This window comes from Doryrhamphus excisus, linkage group LG3 (genome assembly GCF_037039965.1).
Source record: "Doryrhamphus excisus strain RoL-2023G ecotype Guam linkage group LG3, RoL_Dexc_Guam_v1.1, whole genome shotgun sequence".
Taxonomy (NCBI): Eukaryota; Metazoa; Chordata; class Actinopteri; order Syngnathiformes; family Syngnathidae; genus Doryrhamphus; species Doryrhamphus excisus.
In genome coordinates this window covers 11,237,382-11,258,905 of record NC_136359.1, presented here as the reverse complement: position 1 = coordinate 11,258,905, position 21,524 = coordinate 11,237,382, and the positions used below count along the sequence as shown (strand labels likewise).

The 21,524-nt window shown below is 39.6% G+C and overlaps 3 protein-coding genes across 5 annotated transcripts; 2 read left to right on the top strand and 1 right to left on the bottom strand.

The window, feature by feature from the left end:
• Positions 1-677: 677 nt before the first annotated feature.
• On the bottom strand, positions 678-9,082 carry vdac3 (voltage-dependent anion channel 3). 2 transcript variants are annotated; one of them, XM_058070844.2, is made up of 10 exons: positions 8,986-9,082; positions 7,045-7,148; positions 6,181-6,252; positions 5,086-5,135; positions 4,514-4,666; positions 3,320-3,372; positions 2,979-3,206; positions 1,851-2,001; positions 1,714-1,771; positions 678-1,636 (listed from the first exon to the last, which is right to left on the bottom strand). In XM_058070844.2, the coding sequence occupies exons 1-10, from the start codon at positions 9,072-9,074 to the stop codon at positions 1,545-1,547; spliced, it is 1,050 nt and encodes a 349-aa protein (XP_057926827.2). In that variant the 5' UTR covers positions 9,075-9,082; the 3' UTR covers positions 678-1,544. The 2 variants fall into 2 exon arrangements, with proteins under 2 accessions (XP_057926827.2, XP_057926828.2); XM_058070845.2 differs by lacking the exon at positions 7,045-7,148 and having other exon boundaries at positions 8,986-9,078.
• Positions 9,083-10,019: 937 nt separating this feature from the next.
• On the top strand, positions 10,020-14,755 carry enkd1 (enkurin domain containing 1). Of its 2 annotated transcripts, none has more exons than XM_058071661.2 (8): positions 10,020-10,078; positions 10,413-10,504; positions 11,478-11,702; positions 11,786-11,952; positions 12,719-12,874; positions 12,949-13,088; positions 13,163-13,299; positions 14,185-14,755. In XM_058071661.2, the coding sequence occupies exons 2-8, from the start codon at positions 10,420-10,422 to the stop codon at positions 14,343-14,345; spliced, it is 1,071 nt and encodes a 356-aa protein (XP_057927644.2). In that variant the 5' UTR covers positions 10,020-10,078; positions 10,413-10,419; the 3' UTR covers positions 14,346-14,755. The 2 variants fall into 2 exon arrangements, with proteins under 2 accessions (XP_057927644.2, XP_057927646.2); XM_058071663.2 differs by lacking the exon at positions 10,020-10,078 and adding an exon at positions 10,115-10,269.
• Positions 14,756-15,047: 292 nt separating this feature from the next.
• Positions 15,048-21,445, top strand: polb (polymerase (DNA directed), beta). The gene is made up of 14 exons (XM_058071665.2): positions 15,048-15,249; positions 15,523-15,580; positions 15,706-15,772; positions 16,026-16,100; positions 16,178-16,236; positions 17,816-17,865; positions 17,950-18,001; positions 18,073-18,127; positions 18,215-18,287; positions 18,366-18,436; positions 18,521-18,607; positions 18,702-18,769; positions 18,856-18,995; positions 20,743-21,445. The coding sequence occupies exons 1-14, from the start codon at positions 15,189-15,191 to the stop codon at positions 20,835-20,837; spliced, it is 1,011 nt and encodes a 336-aa protein (XP_057927648.2). The 5' UTR covers positions 15,048-15,188; the 3' UTR covers positions 20,838-21,445.
• Positions 21,446-21,524: the final 79 nt, after the last annotated feature.

The following is a 21,524-nucleotide window of genomic DNA, read 5'->3' as shown; positions in this document are numbered from 1 at the left end:
TGAAGGTTCTGAGGTGAAGTGTTGGAATTAAAGGTTCCTTCATCTTTTATTGCACACTTTATTATATAGTCGCTGTATTTGGCAACAAGGCAAAAAAGGTGAGGGAGGTTTGCTTGAGAACATGCAACAATGAAACACCCAGGCATTCACATTCTAATTTGTTTATGAGAGCCAAGCAAGTTGATAATGAAGTTGAACAAGCTCAAAATTATTCATACCCTGGCCAGAGATTATTTTGTTTGCTGAATCTTATAGCTGTAAATGATGCAAGAAGTCGTACAATACTGGAGTTCTTGATAGAGATTTTAAAAATAGATGTACTTTTGGTTGGTTTTTACATTTGAGAAGTTATTTAGATTCCTGATATTATTGGATAATTTAGAGGAAAGTTAAAAGGACTGATTCTGCTAATTTTTCAACCCTTTGTATTAAGTTGTGGTCTTCTATAGAGCAGCTACACACAATAACCCACACAAAAAGCTTTCTATGTCTTAAAGAATCTGCACCTATTCCAGGTGTATTCCATTGGATTTCCAAAAAGGTCTATCTCACTGCCCGTCTCCGGGCACGCCCACACCACTGTGATTGGTCCCACTCAGCTTGTACAGCTTGTACCCGGAAACACCCATATAAAGAAGTCTGGTTCAATGTGACATCACAGCAAGCCGGTGTTTGAAAAAAAAAAACTCTCTGAAAGGGCATTCAGAGCCATCCCAAGCTTCTTTCAGGGCTCACTTCCAAATGCGCACACCTCATTATCTGAAACTTCATTTAACACGATAAAACAACATCCTAACAACTTCAGAAAAGTGGAGGATCCAGGTATCTTCAAGTATAATGTCGTACTATGATTGTCATTGCACATATAGGGGTTTACCAGCCAACAAAAGCTGGTATCATTCTTCAATGATAGTAAAGGGCTGGTCGTCCACTGCCATCATAAAAAAAAATAAAAATCACAGATCGCTTTAACCTTCAGGATAGGACCAAGACCCAGGCGTTGTAGCAATGCTGGTGTTTCATGTGGCTGATAAGTTTTGATGTATAGTTTTTCTCCCTTCATCATGGAGCATTTAGTGCACAGGAAATGTCTTCCTCTGGAACAATGATACAAGTGAGCACCCGGGGAAATTCAGCCCGTTAAAGGAGTGTTTGATTTGCTCACCAGCACTGTACATGTGCAGTAATCTCACTTCATTAGAGCATTTTTTAAATTTATTAGTTATCTTGAGCTATTACTTTAATCAGTATGATGTCTTAATTAATAGTTATCGGTCTGATCGTGCACCCCTACAAAACAAAAATCACTTGGCCAGTGTATGACTAATACTTGGCTGAACTGCCTGACAAAAATCTTCAATTATCTGCTCCAGATGAGATTGTGCATGAAGTGGCCACTAAGTCTCTGTGCTGAAATGATACAGCATTGAAACAAACAGTCCTGCAAGGTTAAGTAAGCCCTTAGAATGTGTTTCAGTGTTGCTGCTGGGATCTATCCTCTTCTTTTCGTCTGCCGTGCCTTTTTTTTTCTTCCCTCTTCATCTTCATGCCTCTAGCTCAAAGCCCATGCCCATCTTATGTCCACCACCGTTTATGTTCTTCCCATCTACGAGCGCAGAGAGCGTGAGCTTCACTCCTGCAGGAAGAAAAGCATCAACGGTGATGTTTATTTAGTTGTTTCAGGAAGGAGCAGTAGTAAAGCAAAAAACAAACCTGGTCTGAGGGTTTGTGTGTATCCAACGCCGAGCATGCAGGCGTTGTTGACTTTGGTCTGTGTGGAGAAACAAAACATGCTGAGTGTCCATAGACATAATGATCTGAATAAAACTAGTCATGTGGCCGTTCCTTACAGAAAGAGAGGTGTCCTTATCCAGCTGGTATTTGACTCCCACACCAAGGAACGTGTTATTGCTTCCGGCCGTCCATGCCAGGTGGACCGCTGTTTCCAAGTTGTTTTTCACCTTTTGGTAAATGGAGCCAGCAAACTCTGTGCCGTCGTTGCTGGAAAATATCAATATTGTTTAATGACAATAGATATTAATGTGTATTAATAATTATTGTGTGCAGTGTACACCTGTTTTCTCTGCTAATCCATTCCTAAATGTCAGATGAAAATCAAAATGTATGAAAACCTAAGCATCATGTAAATCAAATTAATCCATTCCAGACCCCCCAAAACATTGCAAAATAAATATTACGTAATGAAAAGGATCATTGTTGGTGAACCAGGTGATGAGTGGAGGAGGTGGCTAAGGGACGGAAAAGCCAAGCGGACGCTCTTTCACAGTAAGCTGTTATAAATGGGGGTGCTTGGATCGATCGCCCACCGATCAAAACCCTCCAATTTCCATGACAAAGCATGTGACACTGGTCTACAAGCAAAATGCTTCCAGAACAAAATAGTGAAATAAGTCTTAGTTTAGGTCACTAATAAAGAAATAGTAAGTCAGAAGTGCAGCATGGCTACAGTTTCCAAGATATAGTTTTGGGTCAAAATTGCAAAATCATGCAAAAAAAGGCAAAAACTGATGGTTATTAGAAAGTCTAGAGTTTTTAAATGTTATAAAATGTTTAGTTTTTATTTGCAGATAATTCCAGAGAAATTTCATGAACAGTAGCAGAAATTGAGTCAGGCAGTCAAAAGTCAGTCAGATAATTATAAGCAGCTGGTGCCATATAGTCAATAGGATATTTTTTTTAAATACGCTTAATCTATATGATCAGTATTTACTCACCCATTAGCATTATTAAAGAGGAATAAAACAGAAGCCCTATGTTAACACCAGAATGTTTGAAAAAAAACAAGATGCTCTATATGTCAGGAGTGTTCTTTTAAGAAACTACAGCAAAAGCACTAGTCATAGATCCTGTATTTGACAGAATGGTCCTGCTGTTTCTCGGGACCTACTGTCTTCTACTGCAATGTCATGTGAGCATCCACAGCGAGCAGCCCGTGTTGGTAAAGACATTACACTCACACACTGGTATGAAGCTGGAAGTCGGGAGCCTTGTATCCCAGAGCACAGTTGTTCTTGGTTATGCTGGATTTGGCCGTGTCAAACGCCACCTGGTAGCCCACCAGCCAACCTTCGTAGCCCAGTACAGCGGCACCGTGGACAGTGGGGCCGGCCATGTCAAAGTCCAGGTCACAGCCCACATTGACAAATTCACGCTTGTAGGCTGTCTTCACTTTGGCACTCTTTTTGCTGAAGAGCGCAAAGAATGAAGAACCCATTAATAGAGCTAAGCTATGCGTAACAATGCACACATTTTCCTTTACATGACAACACTACAAAGGTTACTAAAAATGAACACCTACCCAGTGTTTGGTACAAAGGAGGTGTCCAGACCCAGCTTCAAGCCCTTTGCCAGCTGCAGACCAGAATAAATTATTTTTACCATTAAAGTAGAACCTCCAACGTTGTACAAGGAATAACAGTACAACAAACATTTTCTGGAAAAATATGCATCAAACAAAAAAGTCAAACATAACTTTGGCATTACAACAAACTTATTGTCTCATGAGACTTCAGCCCAGTGAGCACCTAACGTATGGGATATCAGTGATGGCAAAGAGGAAAAGTGTGACAATAACCATAGAAATGAGCGCTGTCTGCTTTGTACAATATAAGCTATACAAGTAAATTCATATAAATTTAATTACATATGCAAATTATTTCTGCAGAGACACCAACGTAAGTCCCCTTATTTGTCATGTCAGACATCCCATGGTTGACTACATGTAGTGTTAAGGTAATGTAATATAAGCTAATATCTTGTCTGTAACATTACAACAACTGACTACTGCTGACCAGAATACTACTTTTGACTTTGTCTTTCAGTATTTTTTTAACTAAAAATAGGCCATAGTCAGCCACAAAACAGCAACCATTTAATTAATAATTAATTAAACATTTAATTGATCTTTGAAAAAAAGTGATGAGTAGTGAGACACAACTGTATTGCTGGAAAGACTAAGTATTGTGTAGTGTGGAACTGGTACATTTTGATGTCTTACATTGTCCTTCTTCCTCACTCTGTTTGAAACACTTTTTTTAAGTTTAGAACAAATAAAGTGGATGCTAACTAGTTAGCTCAGCAGCTTGCTATATGCAAGCTCTTCTGTCCCTATCGTGATCCTGTAGCCTGAGCATTAGTGTTGAGCAATGTGATGTAATTTAAAGGCAAATATAGGGATGTTATTTCATGTCTACAGGGCTCTAAGAATGTTAAAATCTGTATTTAGAAAGTCATAAATAGGTTTTCTATGTTCTTATCTTTTCCTGTTTCCTCGCTGATATGTGACAATCTGGCGAGTTGTTTCACTCTGCACAGGAGTTAACGTTTTGTTACCACTTGTATGACAGTTATAAATGTTAAAACTGTACTTATAACATTGCCTGTACAATTAACAAAGCCTTTATGATGGCAACAGTTTGATGCTGGAACTGAACACTTTCTACTTGTTTGCTGCATTTCAATGATGTTTATAAATGTTCCTGTTGGACTCTACCTGGTCCTCCATGGTGATTTCTGTGGTCAGAGTGTTGTCTGTGTTCCATTTCTGGCTGAAGCTGAGGCCCAGCTCGCTGAGTTTGTACTTGGTCTCCAGGTGGCCGCCGGATTTGCCAGTGTCTGTGTTGTTTGAGCCTGAGGTGGCGAACTCCTGCAAGACAAAGCAGAGGGAAGAAATTAGTACAGGGAAGGAGTAAAGAAATGACAACTGAAGCAACTAGAGGCAAGAGAGGAAAAGCCAAAAAGCATCTGAAGGAGATGGATTGCGAAGTGTGTCTACACCTTGGATGGTCTACATCAGCAAGCTTTTGTAAAAATATTATTACAAATTTTTATGCTGCAGCGCACTGGTGTGCAACCTCAACACGTGCACACACTATCTTACCATCTGACAGGGGCATCCAAAGTAGAAAGACGCAGAAAAAAGAGAAAGGATTTGGTTAGAAATGGGAGGTATCACAACCACATGCACTATGAACAAAAGATGATCAGTTTGCTGTCCTTAGCAACCAGGACACACAATGAATACATTCCCACAGCTGAAGTGCTGAGAAGACAATAAATACTTACAACGCCACTCTGGGACTTGGTCTTCACATCGAGCTTCAGGATTCCATAGCCTGCAATTTAATCATAACCAGAAATATGCCTGTCACAATAACCGATAAATTGATTAATCTGTCTGTGAGCATTGTTGTATGGTGGAATGAACGGGTGAGAGTGAACCCTCCTGTCCTCTCATTCAGCATCTATGTGGAGGCGTGGCTACTAGTGATTGGACACAGGATGCTAGCACCAAATTAGCCTCTTGAGAAAGCATATGCTAACATGAATGATGCCTCAGAAGCAATGGTTTCCAAAGCGAACACATACCGATATATCGATTTTTTTAAATATCGATATTTCTTTTAAACACAATATAGAAATCGTTCATATTGATAGAGACTGGATTTGATGTGGTGGTCTCATGTTTCAAGATGGCGCCGCCCGAGTGCAAGTTAGTTACGGCAGCTCCGTATGTTCTGTGGCTTTTATAGTGCTTTATTTATTACTTTCTTATTGATTTTGTGCCACACCGACCCCTTAAGCAAGTGTGCAGCTATACATGTTCATCTTGTTAAATTTGTAGCTTGCCTCTTGATCTTTTGTTTGCACTCGGGAGCAGCTGTTAGCTTTGAACACCTCTTTGCGACACCAAGAGCCCTGCGGAGATACGGAGGCGGAGATGCTGCTGCATATCGATATTCAACCTAAATATATCGGGTTATACGTTTTGGTCCATATTGCCCAGCCCTATGTTAAATACTTTGATATATTTGATACGATATACTTAGCTTATTATGCCTTATAAATAATGAAAAATAATAATCCCAATAATGTCAAAACATCAATTATAGACAATCATTTGGAGGACTTTATCTACCAGCAAAATTTGTTATTCTGACAAGGATTTTATGCATTGTAATTAATGAAAAAATGGGCTCAGAATTTGCCTGTAAGGCAACTTCTGTGGCAGGATAATGTGGCTCACACAGGTGCACTACTTGAGTACCATCTAGTGGTTGAAATGTGAATTGTGAATTTAATTATCAATCAGCAAAGTGTGTTATCGTGACAGGCCTAATGAGAAATTTAATTGTGAGTTATATAAGGAATGATATTTACCGTAGCCCTTGTTGAAGATGTCTTTGGCAGATTTCCCCAAGTCTGAGTAGGCAGGAGGGACAGCCATTGTGTCTGAGAAAACAATAATGGATGTATAAAACAACATGTACGGCTGTATTTACAAAGGAGTATTACAAATTTGATAAGATTATTTTATTCTCCTAATAATACAACTATTGTATTGTGAATATATAACAATATTGTCTGGTAAAATTATGTTTTCCCTGTTGAAAATAATAAGAACATCTGTATTACCACAAAAAAAATTATTGAGGCTTCTACCAAACATTTTCTTTCAGTCACTATGTACAAAGGAGGAAGGGGGGGGGGGGCTTGCCATCTGGAGAAGACCTGTCTGGTTGAAGGTGATGTATGACTACTCTCCTCCTCCCCCACTGACGACTAAGCAGAACGCGTGTTACAAAGCTGTCAGGGAGGACATAGAAACCAGCGCAAAAGCTGCATGGCAACACCGAGCTAGCTCGCAGACAAAAGCATACACTGATTACATTAGGTGCACCTGCAGGATGGTAATAATGACCACAGAGCCATCCAACAATAATACTAAAAGAATGGTCTTTTAGTCTTGAATGTGAAGGAATTAGTTAATGTTAATGTAATTAATGTAATGTGGTTATAACCATGTTTTGGTCGGTCTTGCAAATCACTGTGTTGCATTACACTATACAAGGCCTTATACCGTTATCATCAGCGTCCCAATCCCAATATCACACAATCCCTTATTTAGATACTATGTATATTTGATTAAGTTCTTATCAACCACATCCAAACTGGAAAAGGATGAGGCTCACAATCTTTGGGACTCTGATGATTCCAGCATCTGATGATCCGCTCTGCACTCACCGTGTCCCTTGGATGCTGCATGGTGGTGACATGTCACACAGCGGTCTTTGTTCCCTGTCTTGTCCTGTTGCGACACCCTGCCCTTTCCTTTTTCTGCCATGTCTCTTCGGAGGAGCCAGGAGGAGGGATAATAGACAACTTTGGCATGTACTCCTTTTGATAACAACTCAGTGACTATGCATTTATTTGTTGTTACAGCTGAGTCCCTGCAGAGCGCAGCGACCCCGTATTGCGTCGTGTGTTCAGTTTATGCTAGCCAACAGATGATGACTGCATCTACTTTGTGCACGGGCATGGGAACACGATACGACTGTGAATGCCTCTGAGATAACATCAACACCTCATCACAGTAGTACATTTAAACATTTAAACATTTACACTGCACGTATGTGATCGGTATTGGTATTCTTTAATACATCTTTTATGTGTTTTTTTTTCCTGTGCGAGAGGCACAAAGAGGTGACGACGCAACTACACAATTGAATAGATCATGTTTGGTGCAATTTTTAAGCTCTAAAAACAGCCACAAGGTGTCAGAAGTGCATTTTACAAGAGCTTGGCACTGTGAAAATTGTAAAATTGAAAATTGTAAATAGTTCATGGTGTTGTACAAGAATTTGCTTATTTTGATGTATAGTTGTTCAGACATTTTGGCAAAAGATATTTGGCTAAATTTGTGTCAAAGTGAAAGTTATGCTCGATGTGTCACAAAAAGTCTGTTTCCTCCCTTTTTTGTTTAGAACTGATATTTTTCTGAAACTTACCTATGTTCTACTGCTGATTATACTAAAGTATCGGAAAAGCTACAAACTTTTCTGATGAGCACTAGAACACAATATTCTGTGTGCCTTCAGAAATCAGTTCAAATCATCAAAAATGGCCAATGCCTAGGATTGAATGAATTTAAATAACTGTTGGTTGCAGGCCTAGTTTGAAGTTCTCTGTTCAAATCTCTGTTCAAATCTCATTCACCTCACACCAAGACCCCTCTCTCGCCGACTGCTCTAAATTTAGTACGTGGGTGAACCTGACACTAACACACATGTGACTTGGAATTTTAAAATGGGTCCTCTGGGTAGAGCGCTACTAAATCTCTCACATCTAAATGCATTGACTTGTCCGTCTGGGGCAACTTTGTTAAATGTCTATTGTACGGCAATGAGCCATCTGACCTTCATCCACAGTGTGCCTTGACGGAGCTCAAAGATCAAAGAGAAACTGATAAAACAACAGGAAGAAGCTACATGCGGCCGACAAGATGGCTAACGTTAGAACACAAATGCATTCCCGACAGCGCCTTATTTAAGAAAAAATGCATTTCTCATGTTGCACTAACATTACAATCACTTGAAATGTGATGATTTGTGCAATTAACTTGGTGTATTTCAGATCTACATAATTAAATGTGCTGTTACTGTTTTGATCAAAGTCAAGTGTGTCATACAAGTGTGTTGTAACATAACAGTTTAACTACTCTAAGTTACTTTCGAAGCGTATCCATAATCCATATATAGAATTCCAGCATGTACTTCATGCACCTGATGGTGTTACTGTTTTAATGTGCACCATAAACTGTTTCTTATTGCATAATAGCAAGGATCATGTCCATAGGTTGTGGTGGTGGGAGTGTCAACAGATAAGAAGACTCTCACTGTACATATACTAGACATGACCTTTCCTTCTTTTGTGACTAGCTCAGGAGCAAACAAACTCATATTTGGTATTGCATTCCAGAAGACCGCTTTATTCACAAACGTCAATTAATCTCAGTTTGTGCTGACTGAAACAGATGTGTTTTGATGAATGTCAATAAACTGATCTGAGTACATGACAGCTGTTTGTGTATATCCAGCAATCAAACACATCTTGACAGTTCCTACCCAAGCTAAATTTACACACTCATCCACATGGTCAGAACTTGAAAAAAAGTTGTTGACTTACCTTTGAGGTTTGGCGATGTAAGCAGACTGACACAACACCACGCTGCTATGGGACAAGGAGAAAACACACAAGGATAGTAGCCAGCGCATGCGTAAACGGGACAATTGTTTTGTGGGCGGGGCCATTGTGCAACTGACATAGGATACAAACTCGTTATTTCAACGCGTCATAGTTGCTGATGTTTGTGAAGTAACAAACATACTGTGTACGACTACCACTGTTGAATAAATTACATAATAACATTTTATTTGTTTTGAAAAGAAAAGGTTTTGCCTAATCAACTGAGAATAAAGGAATATAATTTTATTCACACGAAGTAACGCAATACATGTCTCTATGATGTCATATTTTTTGAGAATGGCATCATTTTTACGTTTTAAAAAATGTAAATTGGTAGTTGTGAAACAATACAGAACCGCACCATAATCCAAATCAGTCATTCAGGACAACAGAAATATGTGCAATAGAAATAAAAGAATGTTACATGTTTGGAACTAACCCAATTTAAAGAAGTTTATGGTTTTTAGTTTTAAGTGTTTTAAGTGCAAATGTGTGGGTATCACTTTTTGTAGGCAATGTTTGCCATTTTTAAAGATGAATTATACCTTTACAGTCTTCAAAAGTGACTCCTCGGTTTGTTTTGGTGTAGTTCTTCCTTTGGTCTCGCTTGAGAGCAGCAGTCGTTTCTTTTTTGTGCTGTATGTTAGTCATAACGTGTATACGTGGCATAGAAATCAGATAGATGGATGGATGTTAGTCATAACCCTGACACAATCTGAACTCATTCTCCGATGACTGAATACTCACGAATTATGTATTGTAACTGTACAATGGCAGGGACCGTACTGAAAAGGCTGACTAAAAAGAACCTGCAAGCCAAAACTCGGGAACAACAAATATAGTCCAACAACAACAACATAACTGGAGCTGATAGTTTTCATATCTTGCAGCAACGTCATCATCACTATTATATCATTTTCTGTGTGATCTCGCTCTGTGTGCGGTGACCCCGTTGCCATGGTGAGGGACGCTCAAACAAACGTCATCATCCTGCGTGGGTGAAATTAATCCCCGTCTCAACAATACCATCGAGGTAAACATATTTCTCTGCGCAGCTTTGCTCATAAAAATAGTTCGCTTCTATGATTTACATTGTATTATTGTGTCGTTTATTGAGGGCCACGTTGGAGTGATCGTCATTCAAAATTCTCTCGATATTGTATAGCTACCTACGTCACAGTTGCTAACGAGTAACATTTACTAGAGAAGTGTCCGCCATTATGAATCATGTCGCTGACACCTACTGATGCCTTTCATTTTTCTAGCCTTTTTGTCATCACCGTAGATGTATACATACCACTTGAAACCTTTACACTTTGCGAATATAAATCTATCTGCTGGCTGACATTGTTATTATGAATTGACAGCTTTTCAATGTGCGAGGGACCTTCATCAATATGTGGACCGATACCCGCAGACCCATCACTTATTCGTCAGTACTACAAAAGACCTGCTTCAGGTTAGTACCCCTCACCAACGTTTTGATTCATTTTGTCAAGGGACAACACCGTATAAATGAAACTTAGCTATAATTTAGAGTAGTCAGTCAGTCAGTGTAGTTTACACAAGGTGAGCAAGTAATTATGGACCCAAAAGAACAAGTGGTTTTGTAAAGCTACAAAACTAAACAAGCAGTACACTGATGAATTTGTTAGCTAAATAGATGAACATTTATTAAGTAGGTTATAGAAACACATAAACTGCATTCACATCATCAGCAGTTTGGTATGGTCACAGAATGGAGTAACTAGGCCAAAGATAGGATGTGCTGTGCTGGGAGTGCATGTTCTATTTTGTACAAGAAAAAATATGCTGATTGAGAGACTACCATGTCATAAAAAACACGACTCTCACCTGTTACTGCCACACACGCACTCACGAGGAATGTTACAGATGATGTAACTTGGCACACATTTGGAGAACACCTCTATAAAAAGGACGACTGTCTACCTCTGGTCAGGGGGCCGCAGGAGGACATTAGAAGAGACATTTAGCCTGGAGCTATTCTATCTGACATATTTACAATACATTTTGTTTGTGTGGTTTCCTCCCACATTCCAAAAACATGCTAGGTTAATTGGCGACTCCAAATTGTCCATAGGTATGAATGTGAGTGTGAATGGTTGTTTGTCTGTATATGCCCTGTGATTGGTTGGCTCCAGCCCCCACCCCCACCCCTGCGACCCTCTTGAGGATAAGCAGTAGAAAATGAATGAATTACTGAATAATTGGAGATTAACGAACACGCACAGGGAAGGTGAAATGTATTTAACAGAGTGGTCCTTAAGACCTCTACTAGGTTAAGGTGAATTTAAAGTCCAGCAACTGTTAAAAATGGTAAAGGATATAGTCCCTCTCTCACCTCCTACTCTTTTTGGAATTTATGTTGCAAAGAATTAAGTAATTAATGGATACATTTTTTTGTCTTCCAGCGAAAGGTCGCATAGAGGGAAACAGACACGGGACCTTAGCCCTGCTCTCAGGGCCCCTGGCACCAGATGCTGTTCTGCACCCTGACTACTATAACGGTCACATCTCCCCACGTCGCCCACGCATCGGCCCCGATGCCTCTCATATTCTGGAACGAGGACAGAGAGGCGTCATACGGGAATTACTTCAACTAGATAGCTTTCCCGCCACAGAGATTATTAAACTAAGTGAGTCTTTGTCTTTTTTCACTTTTTGAATAATGTTACTGACAACATGGATGAATATGTTGGAAACTTTCACCCCTTACCAGAAGAACCAGAGTGGGACTTTCGCAAAGAGAATGTCCGTCGGATTCGGGAAATCCAGAGGCGTTCCAAAGAGCTGGAAGCTCAGAAAGCTCGTTCCACTCCGGTCAAAGCCCTTTGGACTTCATCCAAATACCAACATGTTCCATCCAAATTCATGACACATCTAAAGGTGACAATCACATCAACACAAAAGGCATGCTTCCAATCAAGTTGGAGACCATTATTTGTGTCTGTCACACATCCTAGGGAGCGTCAGTTTCTGCAATCAGCAGTATGCACTCTGACAAGAAAGTAATGTATTTTCCAGACAATTAAAAGTAAAAAGTCACACTTTGCCTGCACAGCGGAAGAGTGGTTACCGCGCAGGCCACACAGCTAGGAGACCCGAGTTCAATTCCACCCTCGGCCATCTCTGTGTGGAGTTTTTGGGTTTTCTTCTGGTTCTCCGGCTTCCTCCCACATTCCGAAAACATGCTAGGCTAATTGGCCACTCCAAATTTTTTTCCATAGGTATGAATGTGAGTGGTTGTTTGTCTATATGTGCCCTGTGATTGGCTGGCGGCCAGTCCAATCTGTGCAGCGTCTGAAAAAAAAGTTAGACCCCAAACGGATTCTTTGCGTTATACCGTACAGAGCTGCACCGCATGGAGCTAGTGTCAGTGTAAATTTAGTGGAATGCTTCCGGTGGCCGCAACGGATTCAGTGTGAGCCTGGGGTTGCACCGCAGAAACTTATAGTCCGGAAAATATGGTAAATGCCAGTGGATGAACTTTAGACACAAACTCCTTGCTAAATGGAGCATTTGTGTATTTAAATTATTGAATGGGTTGTGTAGTTTTTGCATCATTCTTTTTAACTGACAAACCAACCAACAAACCAGTTGAAAATCCCATTCTTACGGACTACTTTTACCAACGTTGTTGCCTTCTGTGCAGGTTACCAATCCAGCTGTCAAACCACAGTGTCAAAACTTTCTAAAGAGTCACTCTAACAATAAATGTAAGACACCGCCAAGACCATGCTCAACGCCACCTGCTGTCAGCTTGCATCTCTCCAACTCCTGCTCACCTATGCAGGATGACAGTTTGCAAGTAACCAAAAACTAAGATACACCACCACACTATGATTGATTACAGTATATACATGATTGTGATTTTGCATACAGTTACAGGTTAAAGGCCGGAGCATAGACTTCATCAAGTATAATGTGAAAGCTGCAGGAAAGACTATGCAAAGATCCCAATCGATGACAAACCTCCGTGACAAACCAGTGCCCACCGCCGTCAAAGGCCAGGTGCCTTACTAGTGAGTATTCCTGAGCTGTATTTAACATAACAGTAAGCTTAATAGTCACACATTTGGTGTCCTTCAACTTGTAGCTTAGAGCAGAGGAAGAAGCAGTGGCGTAAAGAGGAGGAGCAGAAGAGGAAGAAAGTACCTGATCCTTCCATACCACCACATCACACCTTAATGGCTGACAGCGAGAGGCTGGAAACTCTAAAGTCCCTCAAAGAGAGTATGTTTTTCTTTTCTTTAAGTCAGTGGTGTCCAAACTGCGGCCTGGGGGCCATTTGTGATGTGTGTCTGTTTTTTATTGGCACATTTAAACATATAATTTAACAAGAAAACTAAAAATGAATACAATCGGAATAAATAGAAACAAGAATAATGAGGGAAAAAGTAGTAATTTTATGAGAATAACATAAGAAAGAAATTTAGGTTGCGGAATGAATAAAGCCATACTATTATGGGAATAAAGTCATAATCACAAGAAGAAAGCCGAAATAATTGTAAAAAAAAAAACAATTATCATTGTCATTTTTAAACATTGTCATTTTATGAGAATAAAGTCAAAATATTACAAAAAAGTTGTATACTGACAAGAAATAAAGTGGCAATTTTATGAGAGTAAACCCAAAATATAAGGAGGAAAACTAATGTAATATGAGTAGTATACAGTAAAAAGGATGTTATTTTTTATTGCGAGAAACAAACCGCAATAAAGTAATCTTTTTGAATATCAGGTTGGGTAAAAGGATATATGATGGGAATAAAATAATATTAAATATTAAAAATAAATATAAATATAAAATAATAATATTTAAGAAGGAAGTTGAAATTTTTGTAAAGTAAAAACAGCAAAAATGTGGGGTTGAAGCAAATATGGAAGTTGATAGTAATAATATGCTTTTTCACCGGTATCGCAAAGCTGAAATGGCAGAGTTTTTTTTCTGTTTAATGTCTTAGCATTTTTAAATGATATCAAATAGGCGCTTGCAACCTTTCATTTTTCGGGATGTGGCCCTCGCTGGAAAAAGTTTTGGGACACCCCGCCCCCCTCCCTTTTATATTCCTATTGCATGTATTGTTTAGGTTGAACTTGCTTTTTTTCCCTCCATAGGCCACCGCACCCTGGTGACAGAATTACTACTCCTGCCTCTCAAAGCCGACAATCTGAGTTTCCGCTCACGCCGGGCTCATCTTGATAGAAGACTTTCTGAGATCGAAGAAGCCATTAAAATATTTTCCAGGGATAAGGTTTATGTAAAAATAAATTCTTAACACATAAAGAGGAAAAGAAGGAACATCCCCACCTGTTGGTATATAATTGTTTAATGAACTTTGTTACATTATCGTTCCATTATGCAATAGGACCGAATGTTAATGTTTAGAATGTAGTAATCCACATTGTTAGAGAAAAGTGCTCAAAATAAGATTGTGTAAAAATATTATTTTATAAATATATATCCATGCATTTATACTAGGACAAGTCTCTGTAAACAACAATAGGCCAACATATTTTTCTAATCTGTGTCATTTACATTGGTATGGGCTTGCTTGAATTTGTCGCTGTTTATTGGAGTTCGGTGGCAGAGAGAAACAATCATGATTAAAAATGACACAAATCTTCAAGTCTAGTCTAGTCTTGTCTTTTTTTACCCGGAATATTTTTGTTTGCTAATTAATAAGCTTTATAATTGGCTTATAACTGTGATATCGCAAATAATTGTTGATATTTGTAAGGTACAAATAAACGATTATTTCAAAACGCTCGCTTGACGTTCCGTTTGACGTAACTCCGCCCCTTTCTACGTACCCAGGCACGCAGTTAATCCAAGGACTCTAAATTGAATTAACTGCCAACTGAAGTGCAACTTCCGTAGTGCGCCCCTCCCCCTTTCCGCAGGCTTGGCTACCATGATGGTAAGGCAGTACTACTATCTGTTCAATTTTTTTTGTTGTGCTGTGCTGTGTAGAGACAATCCTTACCATTTAGAGTCCTTGGTTCAGCCATTGTCCGTGTGCTAGCCAAAATACTACTTCACAAAAAAGTAACTTATTCTACTTCAACCAGGACCGACAGGAATTTCCACAGACCCGTTTTAAGGATTTGACGACTCAAACATGAGCAAGAGAAAGGCCCCGCAAGAATCTCTAAACGAGGGAATAACAGACTTCCTTGTGGGTATGTGAGCAAGAGCTAACCGCTGAGCTATGCTAATGTTAGCTTGAATGACATCTGGGTATTTTTCTATAAGCTATAGTGCATACATTACATTAGTTTACTTTTTTATAGACGCCGGGTCTTTCTTCATAATTCACGTTATGTGGGTTTACACAAAGAGCGATGTTCGATAGGAAACAGATAATGCTGCAGGTTGGGCATTTAAACGCCCCCGAGCCTGCAGACAAGACAGTCAATCACATTCTGGATTGAAAATCTCTTTTGTGCTTCTAGAGCTGGCCAACTACGAGAAGAACGTCAACAGGGCAATTCACAAGTACAATGCTTACAGGTAATGTGTTAATAATCAAAACAAAGACTTTTTTTTATCTGCATCTTCAAGTGACTTGAAAATATTTTCATAAGATTGTAGTCCACCGTACCGATTGTATGAAACCACATGTATTTTTTATTTAGGAAAGCAGCTTCGACTATTGCCAAATATCCTAACAAGATCAAAAGTGGCGAAGAAGCCAAGAAACTGGTACGTACATTGACTAGAATATCAAAATCCTCTAAACGTCGTCTTTTCAACGTCGTATAGTGACAGAGACGGCATAATTGTATATAACTTGTGTTTTAATCACTGAGGACTTTGTGATTTTACAGATAAAACACCATCATGTTTTAAAATACTGTACTTGCTGTTGTATTGTTGTGTCGTACATGGATATGTCCACAAGATTACGACAAAACATCTCATAGATTTTGGATATTTCTTTTCCACATTTCAATAGGATGGAGTGGGTGCTAAAATAGCTGAAAAGATTGATGAGTTCCTAAAAACCGGAACACTACGGAAATTAGAAAAAGTGAGTCTTATCCTAAAACATTTTTTAATTGATAGGTAACTGTTGTATTATATATATAGAGCTTCTATTTTTTTCAGATTCGAAATGACGACACCAGTTCTTCTATCAATTTTCTCACAAGAGTAACCGGAATTGGGTAAGAGGCAGATGTGTGGATTCAGGTCACAACTTCAATGACCTTGGACTCGACTTGACAGTATCAAAGACTTGCAACTATACTAAATTTCCAGTGCGTGTGTTGGAGTAAAATGTGTCCCCATTCAAAGTATTTAACAGGACCATTGTGATGTCATTTCCAGCAAGACAACAAATTTTCCCACAAAATGTACCTCATTGAATGCATCTCTATTAACATCAACCTCTTGCCCACAAGGCTTTTTTTTCTGAACAATAATCTTGTCATGTTTTAATCTCTGGAGATTTTGTAACACAAGGTCATAGGACACCCCTACTAAACAGTGCTTATAACTTCCAAGTAGGGATGTCCGATAATTATCCAGATATCATCATAAAAATGCAATATTGGTGGATATCGGTATCAGATTTTTTTTCCCGGTCATTCATTCATTCATTTTCTACCGCTTATTCTCACGCGGGTCGCAGGGGTGCTGGAGCCTATCCCAGCTGTCTTCGGACGAGAGGCGGGGTACTGGTCGCCAGCCAATCAGAGGGCACATATAGACAAACAACCATTCACACTCACATTCATACCTATGGACAATTTGGAGTCGCCAATTAACCTAGCATGTTTTTGGAATGTGGGAGGAAACTCACGCATGCACAGGGAGAACACAGAACACGCAAACTCCACAAAGAAGTGGCCGAGGGTTGAATCGAACTCGGGTCTGTGAGGCCTGTGCGCTAACCACTCGAGCGCTGTGCAGCCTTTTCTCGGTCATGAGAACAGATTTTTTTTTAAAGGCTGTATTCAACACGTGTTCATTCATCATGTAACACCTATCAGCATCATTATTGGCATATCGGTTTTGGGCAAAAAAGACAGTATCAGACAACCCTACTTGTAAGGATTCAAAATTTTCAACCCTATGACTTCGGACTTGACTCAACCTGACTTGTCTTGGCTCGAGACTTGCACAAGTGTGACTGAGACTGGACTGTGGACTTTGGATTAAAGTACTGACTTTCTCCCACCTCTGGTATGAGGCTATTATATAATATATAAATAGTTGCATTATTTGGATGTGCCATGTAGCAAAATTCAGCAGTGTCAAAAGAATTTTCCCTCATAAAATACTGCATTTCCTGAAATAGTGGCTTCCGCTAAAATGGACACCATGTCTCAATTGATCACAGGGTGTGTCAGTAGCCTTACCACAAATAGACACCACAAAAAAAAGCCAACAGGTGGTGACATTTGGTGACATTTTACCAGAACAGAGATGACATCTGTAAAGCTGTAACTTAGGAGTTCCGGAACATAACCTGCTCAATATTTCAACATTGGCTTGAAAAGGAAAAAAAGATCTACACAGCCAAATAGTTTCCAGAGTTTTTTTTTTTTTAAGCAACAGAGATCTACCCTCCAGTTGGTGATGTCATGATACAACATACAGTCCTAATCAAAAGTGTGTGCACACTTGCTCATGCTATTGAATGGGAATGTTTCTCCTAATGTTTGACTATACTGTGTCAAGACATTATTTGAGCAAATACAGTAGATTAAAAGATGTGCCTCCCTTCTGTCTCCGCTTTAGCCCAGCAGCTGCCAGGAAGTTTTTTGATGAAGGCGTGAAGAGTCTTGAAGGTTTGTCAAAAAAAAAAAACAAAACATACAACACGTGTCTATCCGAGATCTACCCTCACTTAGAAATGTTGTTTTTTTTTATAGATTTGAAGAAGATTGAACACAAGCTTAATCACCATCAACAGATTGGACTCAAGTGAGTTGGTTGAATTATGTTTCCGATATCCTGAATTCTTCTCACATGCTATTCAATGACACCTTGTTCAGGTATTTTGAGGAGTTTGAGAAAAGGATTCCACGAGCTGAGATGGAAAAGATGGAGGTGATGAATTTTCTAATTATAATCATGTGCTCTCAGGAGGCAAAAAAACCCCATGTTCTGTAAAGCTGTTCTGGTGTCCTTATTTAGACGCTTATTCTCGGAGAGTTGGAGAAGATTAATACAGAATACATAGGAACAATCTGTGGAAGTTACAGGAGAGGTAAGCACAATGATAAACCACACAATGATATTGTTGAGTCACCTCATGATAAATAAGACCCCTGCTCCAAATTTTCAGGAGCTGCCTCCAGTGGTGATATTGATATCTTGCTGACCCACCCAGACTTCACCTCTCAGACCGAGAAGCAAGTAAGCACGTCACCCGTATCTACATAGAATTTGTTGGCATACAATTTAATGGAACCTTGCATGGGATGGAACCTTGTTTTCCAGCCTAAGCTTCTTCATGCTGTGGTGGACCATTTGGAGTCTATAGGTTTTGTGACTGACACTCTGTCCAAAGGGGACACCAAGTTTATGGTGAGGCGCCCTGTGTACTTCTAATGTAGTCAGGAGAGTCAATATACATGCACGTGTAAAGCGCATAACAAATTACTGACTCCTGTGTTATCAGGGTGTCTGCCAGTTGCAGCAAAGTGATGAAGATGAAGAAGAATACCTTCACAGGCGCATTGATATCAGGTGCCATGTTTTTATATTGTTTTTGTTTTTTTTTAATAAATCAAATATGTTTTATGTTAACACATCACTCTGCCTGCTACATCAAGGTTAATCCCTAAGGACCAGTACTACTGTGGTGTTTTGTATTTCACTGGGAGTGATATCTTCAATAAAAACATGAGAACCCATGCTGTGGAGAAAGGCTTCACGCTCAACGAGTACACCATAAGACCACTCGGGGTCACCGGTGAGTATCACTTCAGAAGAATCCACTCAGGGTGCCTTCCATGCTCCAAATCAGTGATACTTTTTAAAAAAAGTTTATAGTGGGACGAGTGGTTAGCGCACAGGCCACACAGCTAGGAGACCCGAGGTTGATTCCACCCTTGGCCATCTCTGTGTGGAGTTTGCATGTTCTCCCCATTCATGCGTGGGTTTTCTCCGTTTACTCCGGTTTCCCTCCAAAAACATGCGAGGTTGATTTCTGATTATTTGTAGCCTATTATTAAGTCAAAAATATGCATATTTAAGCAAAACGTTACATATTAAGCACTTTCAAGCATAAAAATAGCTGTATCATGTTGTAAGTAATACAAATAGAAGGCATTCAAAGATGTTGATGAAATGTAGTATTCTACACCAGTTACTAGATGTCACTAGTAACTCAAATACTAGACTTGGTCACCAACAGGCTTTTATTGCAGGTTTGTGGGATTTCTGCGAGTACTCCACATTCCAAAACAGGCATGTTATGTTAATTGGCGACTCCAAATTGTCCATAGGTATGAATGTGAGTGTGAATGGTTGTTTGTCTATATGTGCCCTGTGATTGGCTGGCGACCAGTCCAGGGTGTACCGCGCCTCTCGCAGCTGGGTTAGGCTCCAGCACGCCTGCGACTCTCATGAGGAAAAGCGGTAAAATTGAATGAATGTTAAGAGTGGTTCATTGGTTCCAGACCCGACAGTGATAAGTGAATTTCCACACACAATATTTTTGTAATTATGGCATAGAATACCTGTTTTGTGTTGTAAACATAAAATAACACTCATATAGTCACCTTTACATTCATATTACCCAATGTTCTATATATTCGCCAGGGGCCCTGGGGAATAGCACTCATTCATTCATTTTCTACCGCTTTTTCCTCACGAGGGTCGCGGGGGTGCTGGAGCCTATCCCAGCTGTCTTTGAGCGAGAGGCAGGGTACACCCTGGACTGGTCGCCAGCCAATCACAGGGCACATATAGACAAACAACCATTCACACTCACATTCATACCTATGGACAATTTGGAGTCCCCAATTAATCTAGCATGTTTTTGGAATGTGGGAGGAAACCGGAGTACCCGGAGAAAACCACACAAACCCACGCATGCAACACATGCAAACTCCACACAGAGATGGCCGAGGGTGGAATTGAACCCTAGTCTTCTAGCTGTGAGGTCTGCGTGCTAACCATTCGACCGCCGGGGAATAGCACTCATCATAAACAAATTGAAAAATGTTCAGTTAATCCATGTGATCACAATTTGAATAGTCTTACATTTGTATTTTAGTTTATTTAGAATTTTTTATGTTTGATTTAGGCAAAAAAAATGTACAAATAGCTAAATATGCATAGTTTACTAATAATGGGCCATATTCAACCACTAATAAGCATGATTTATGAACATATGTTTGGCAAATCCTGATGGGGTGAAGCTGTGAAATTCAAACCTTGACGTGGTGAGAGACATCTGTATTGAAAAGACCTGCTGCTGGACCTGGATGGCATGCAAACTAATTAAAGCAAGGCACTGTCACTTGTCAAAACCTTGACGTGTATAACCAAATGTCCAATGTGCCGATCAGAGATCTTCTATGTGATGGGAGCAGCTGGGCACCAGTTGAACAGCGTTGAAGAAGCATTTGAATTATATCCAAAAGCGACATCATCAGGCATTTTCTGTTTGTTATCCCATTATCAAGTCATTCCTCTTTGTGGCTTTGTTGTAGGTGTGGCAGGAGAGCCTCTGTTGGTGGATAGTGAAAAAGACATCTTTGATTACATCCAGTACAAATACAAGGAGCCTAAGGACCGGAGTGAATGAAGACAAAGAACATTTTTAGGCCTTGAAACACATTTACGACTGTGTGTAACAGCCTGCATAGATGAAGTGTACTTGAGGCATTTTTGTGCGTATGTCATGTACAGTGTTTTTGTCATCATTTTTTTCGGTCATCAAAGTTTTGTCACGTCTCCGGGTGTGCGCTTTTAAAGTTGTTTTTAAATCATATTTAACAGGTTTGCAAAGCCACTGCTACGACTTGTGACTCACCTGTCTTGAAGGAGGCTGGCCCTTGTCTATCTGTGTAGTAGTAAATAGTTCTTAATGTACTTCTTAAACAGGAAATCATTAGAGAGTACCGCAGACCTTGTGGGGGGGGGGGGGTCACTTTTTAAAATGAGCGTATGCGAGCGTATTATGAGCGTATTTTGCATGAGCGTATGCGAAATAAGATCGTTTCACAGAGACTTGTGAGAATAATGTAGTTTAGTTTGTTTTTTCTGTATATTTTATTTTGGGGGCATTTGTTGATAACTGTTAGCTTGCTGACTGCTGAAACACAGCAGTTTGAATTGATTCTGAGGGACAATTGTGGAAAAATTGAACCTATTTGAATTCAGACATTTCTGAATGCAAATAAAACTTTCTGAAATAGACTACTTTGCCTCAGTTGATTGTACACATGGCATGAAATACAAGCAACTGCCCTTTACACATACAAATCTCTAG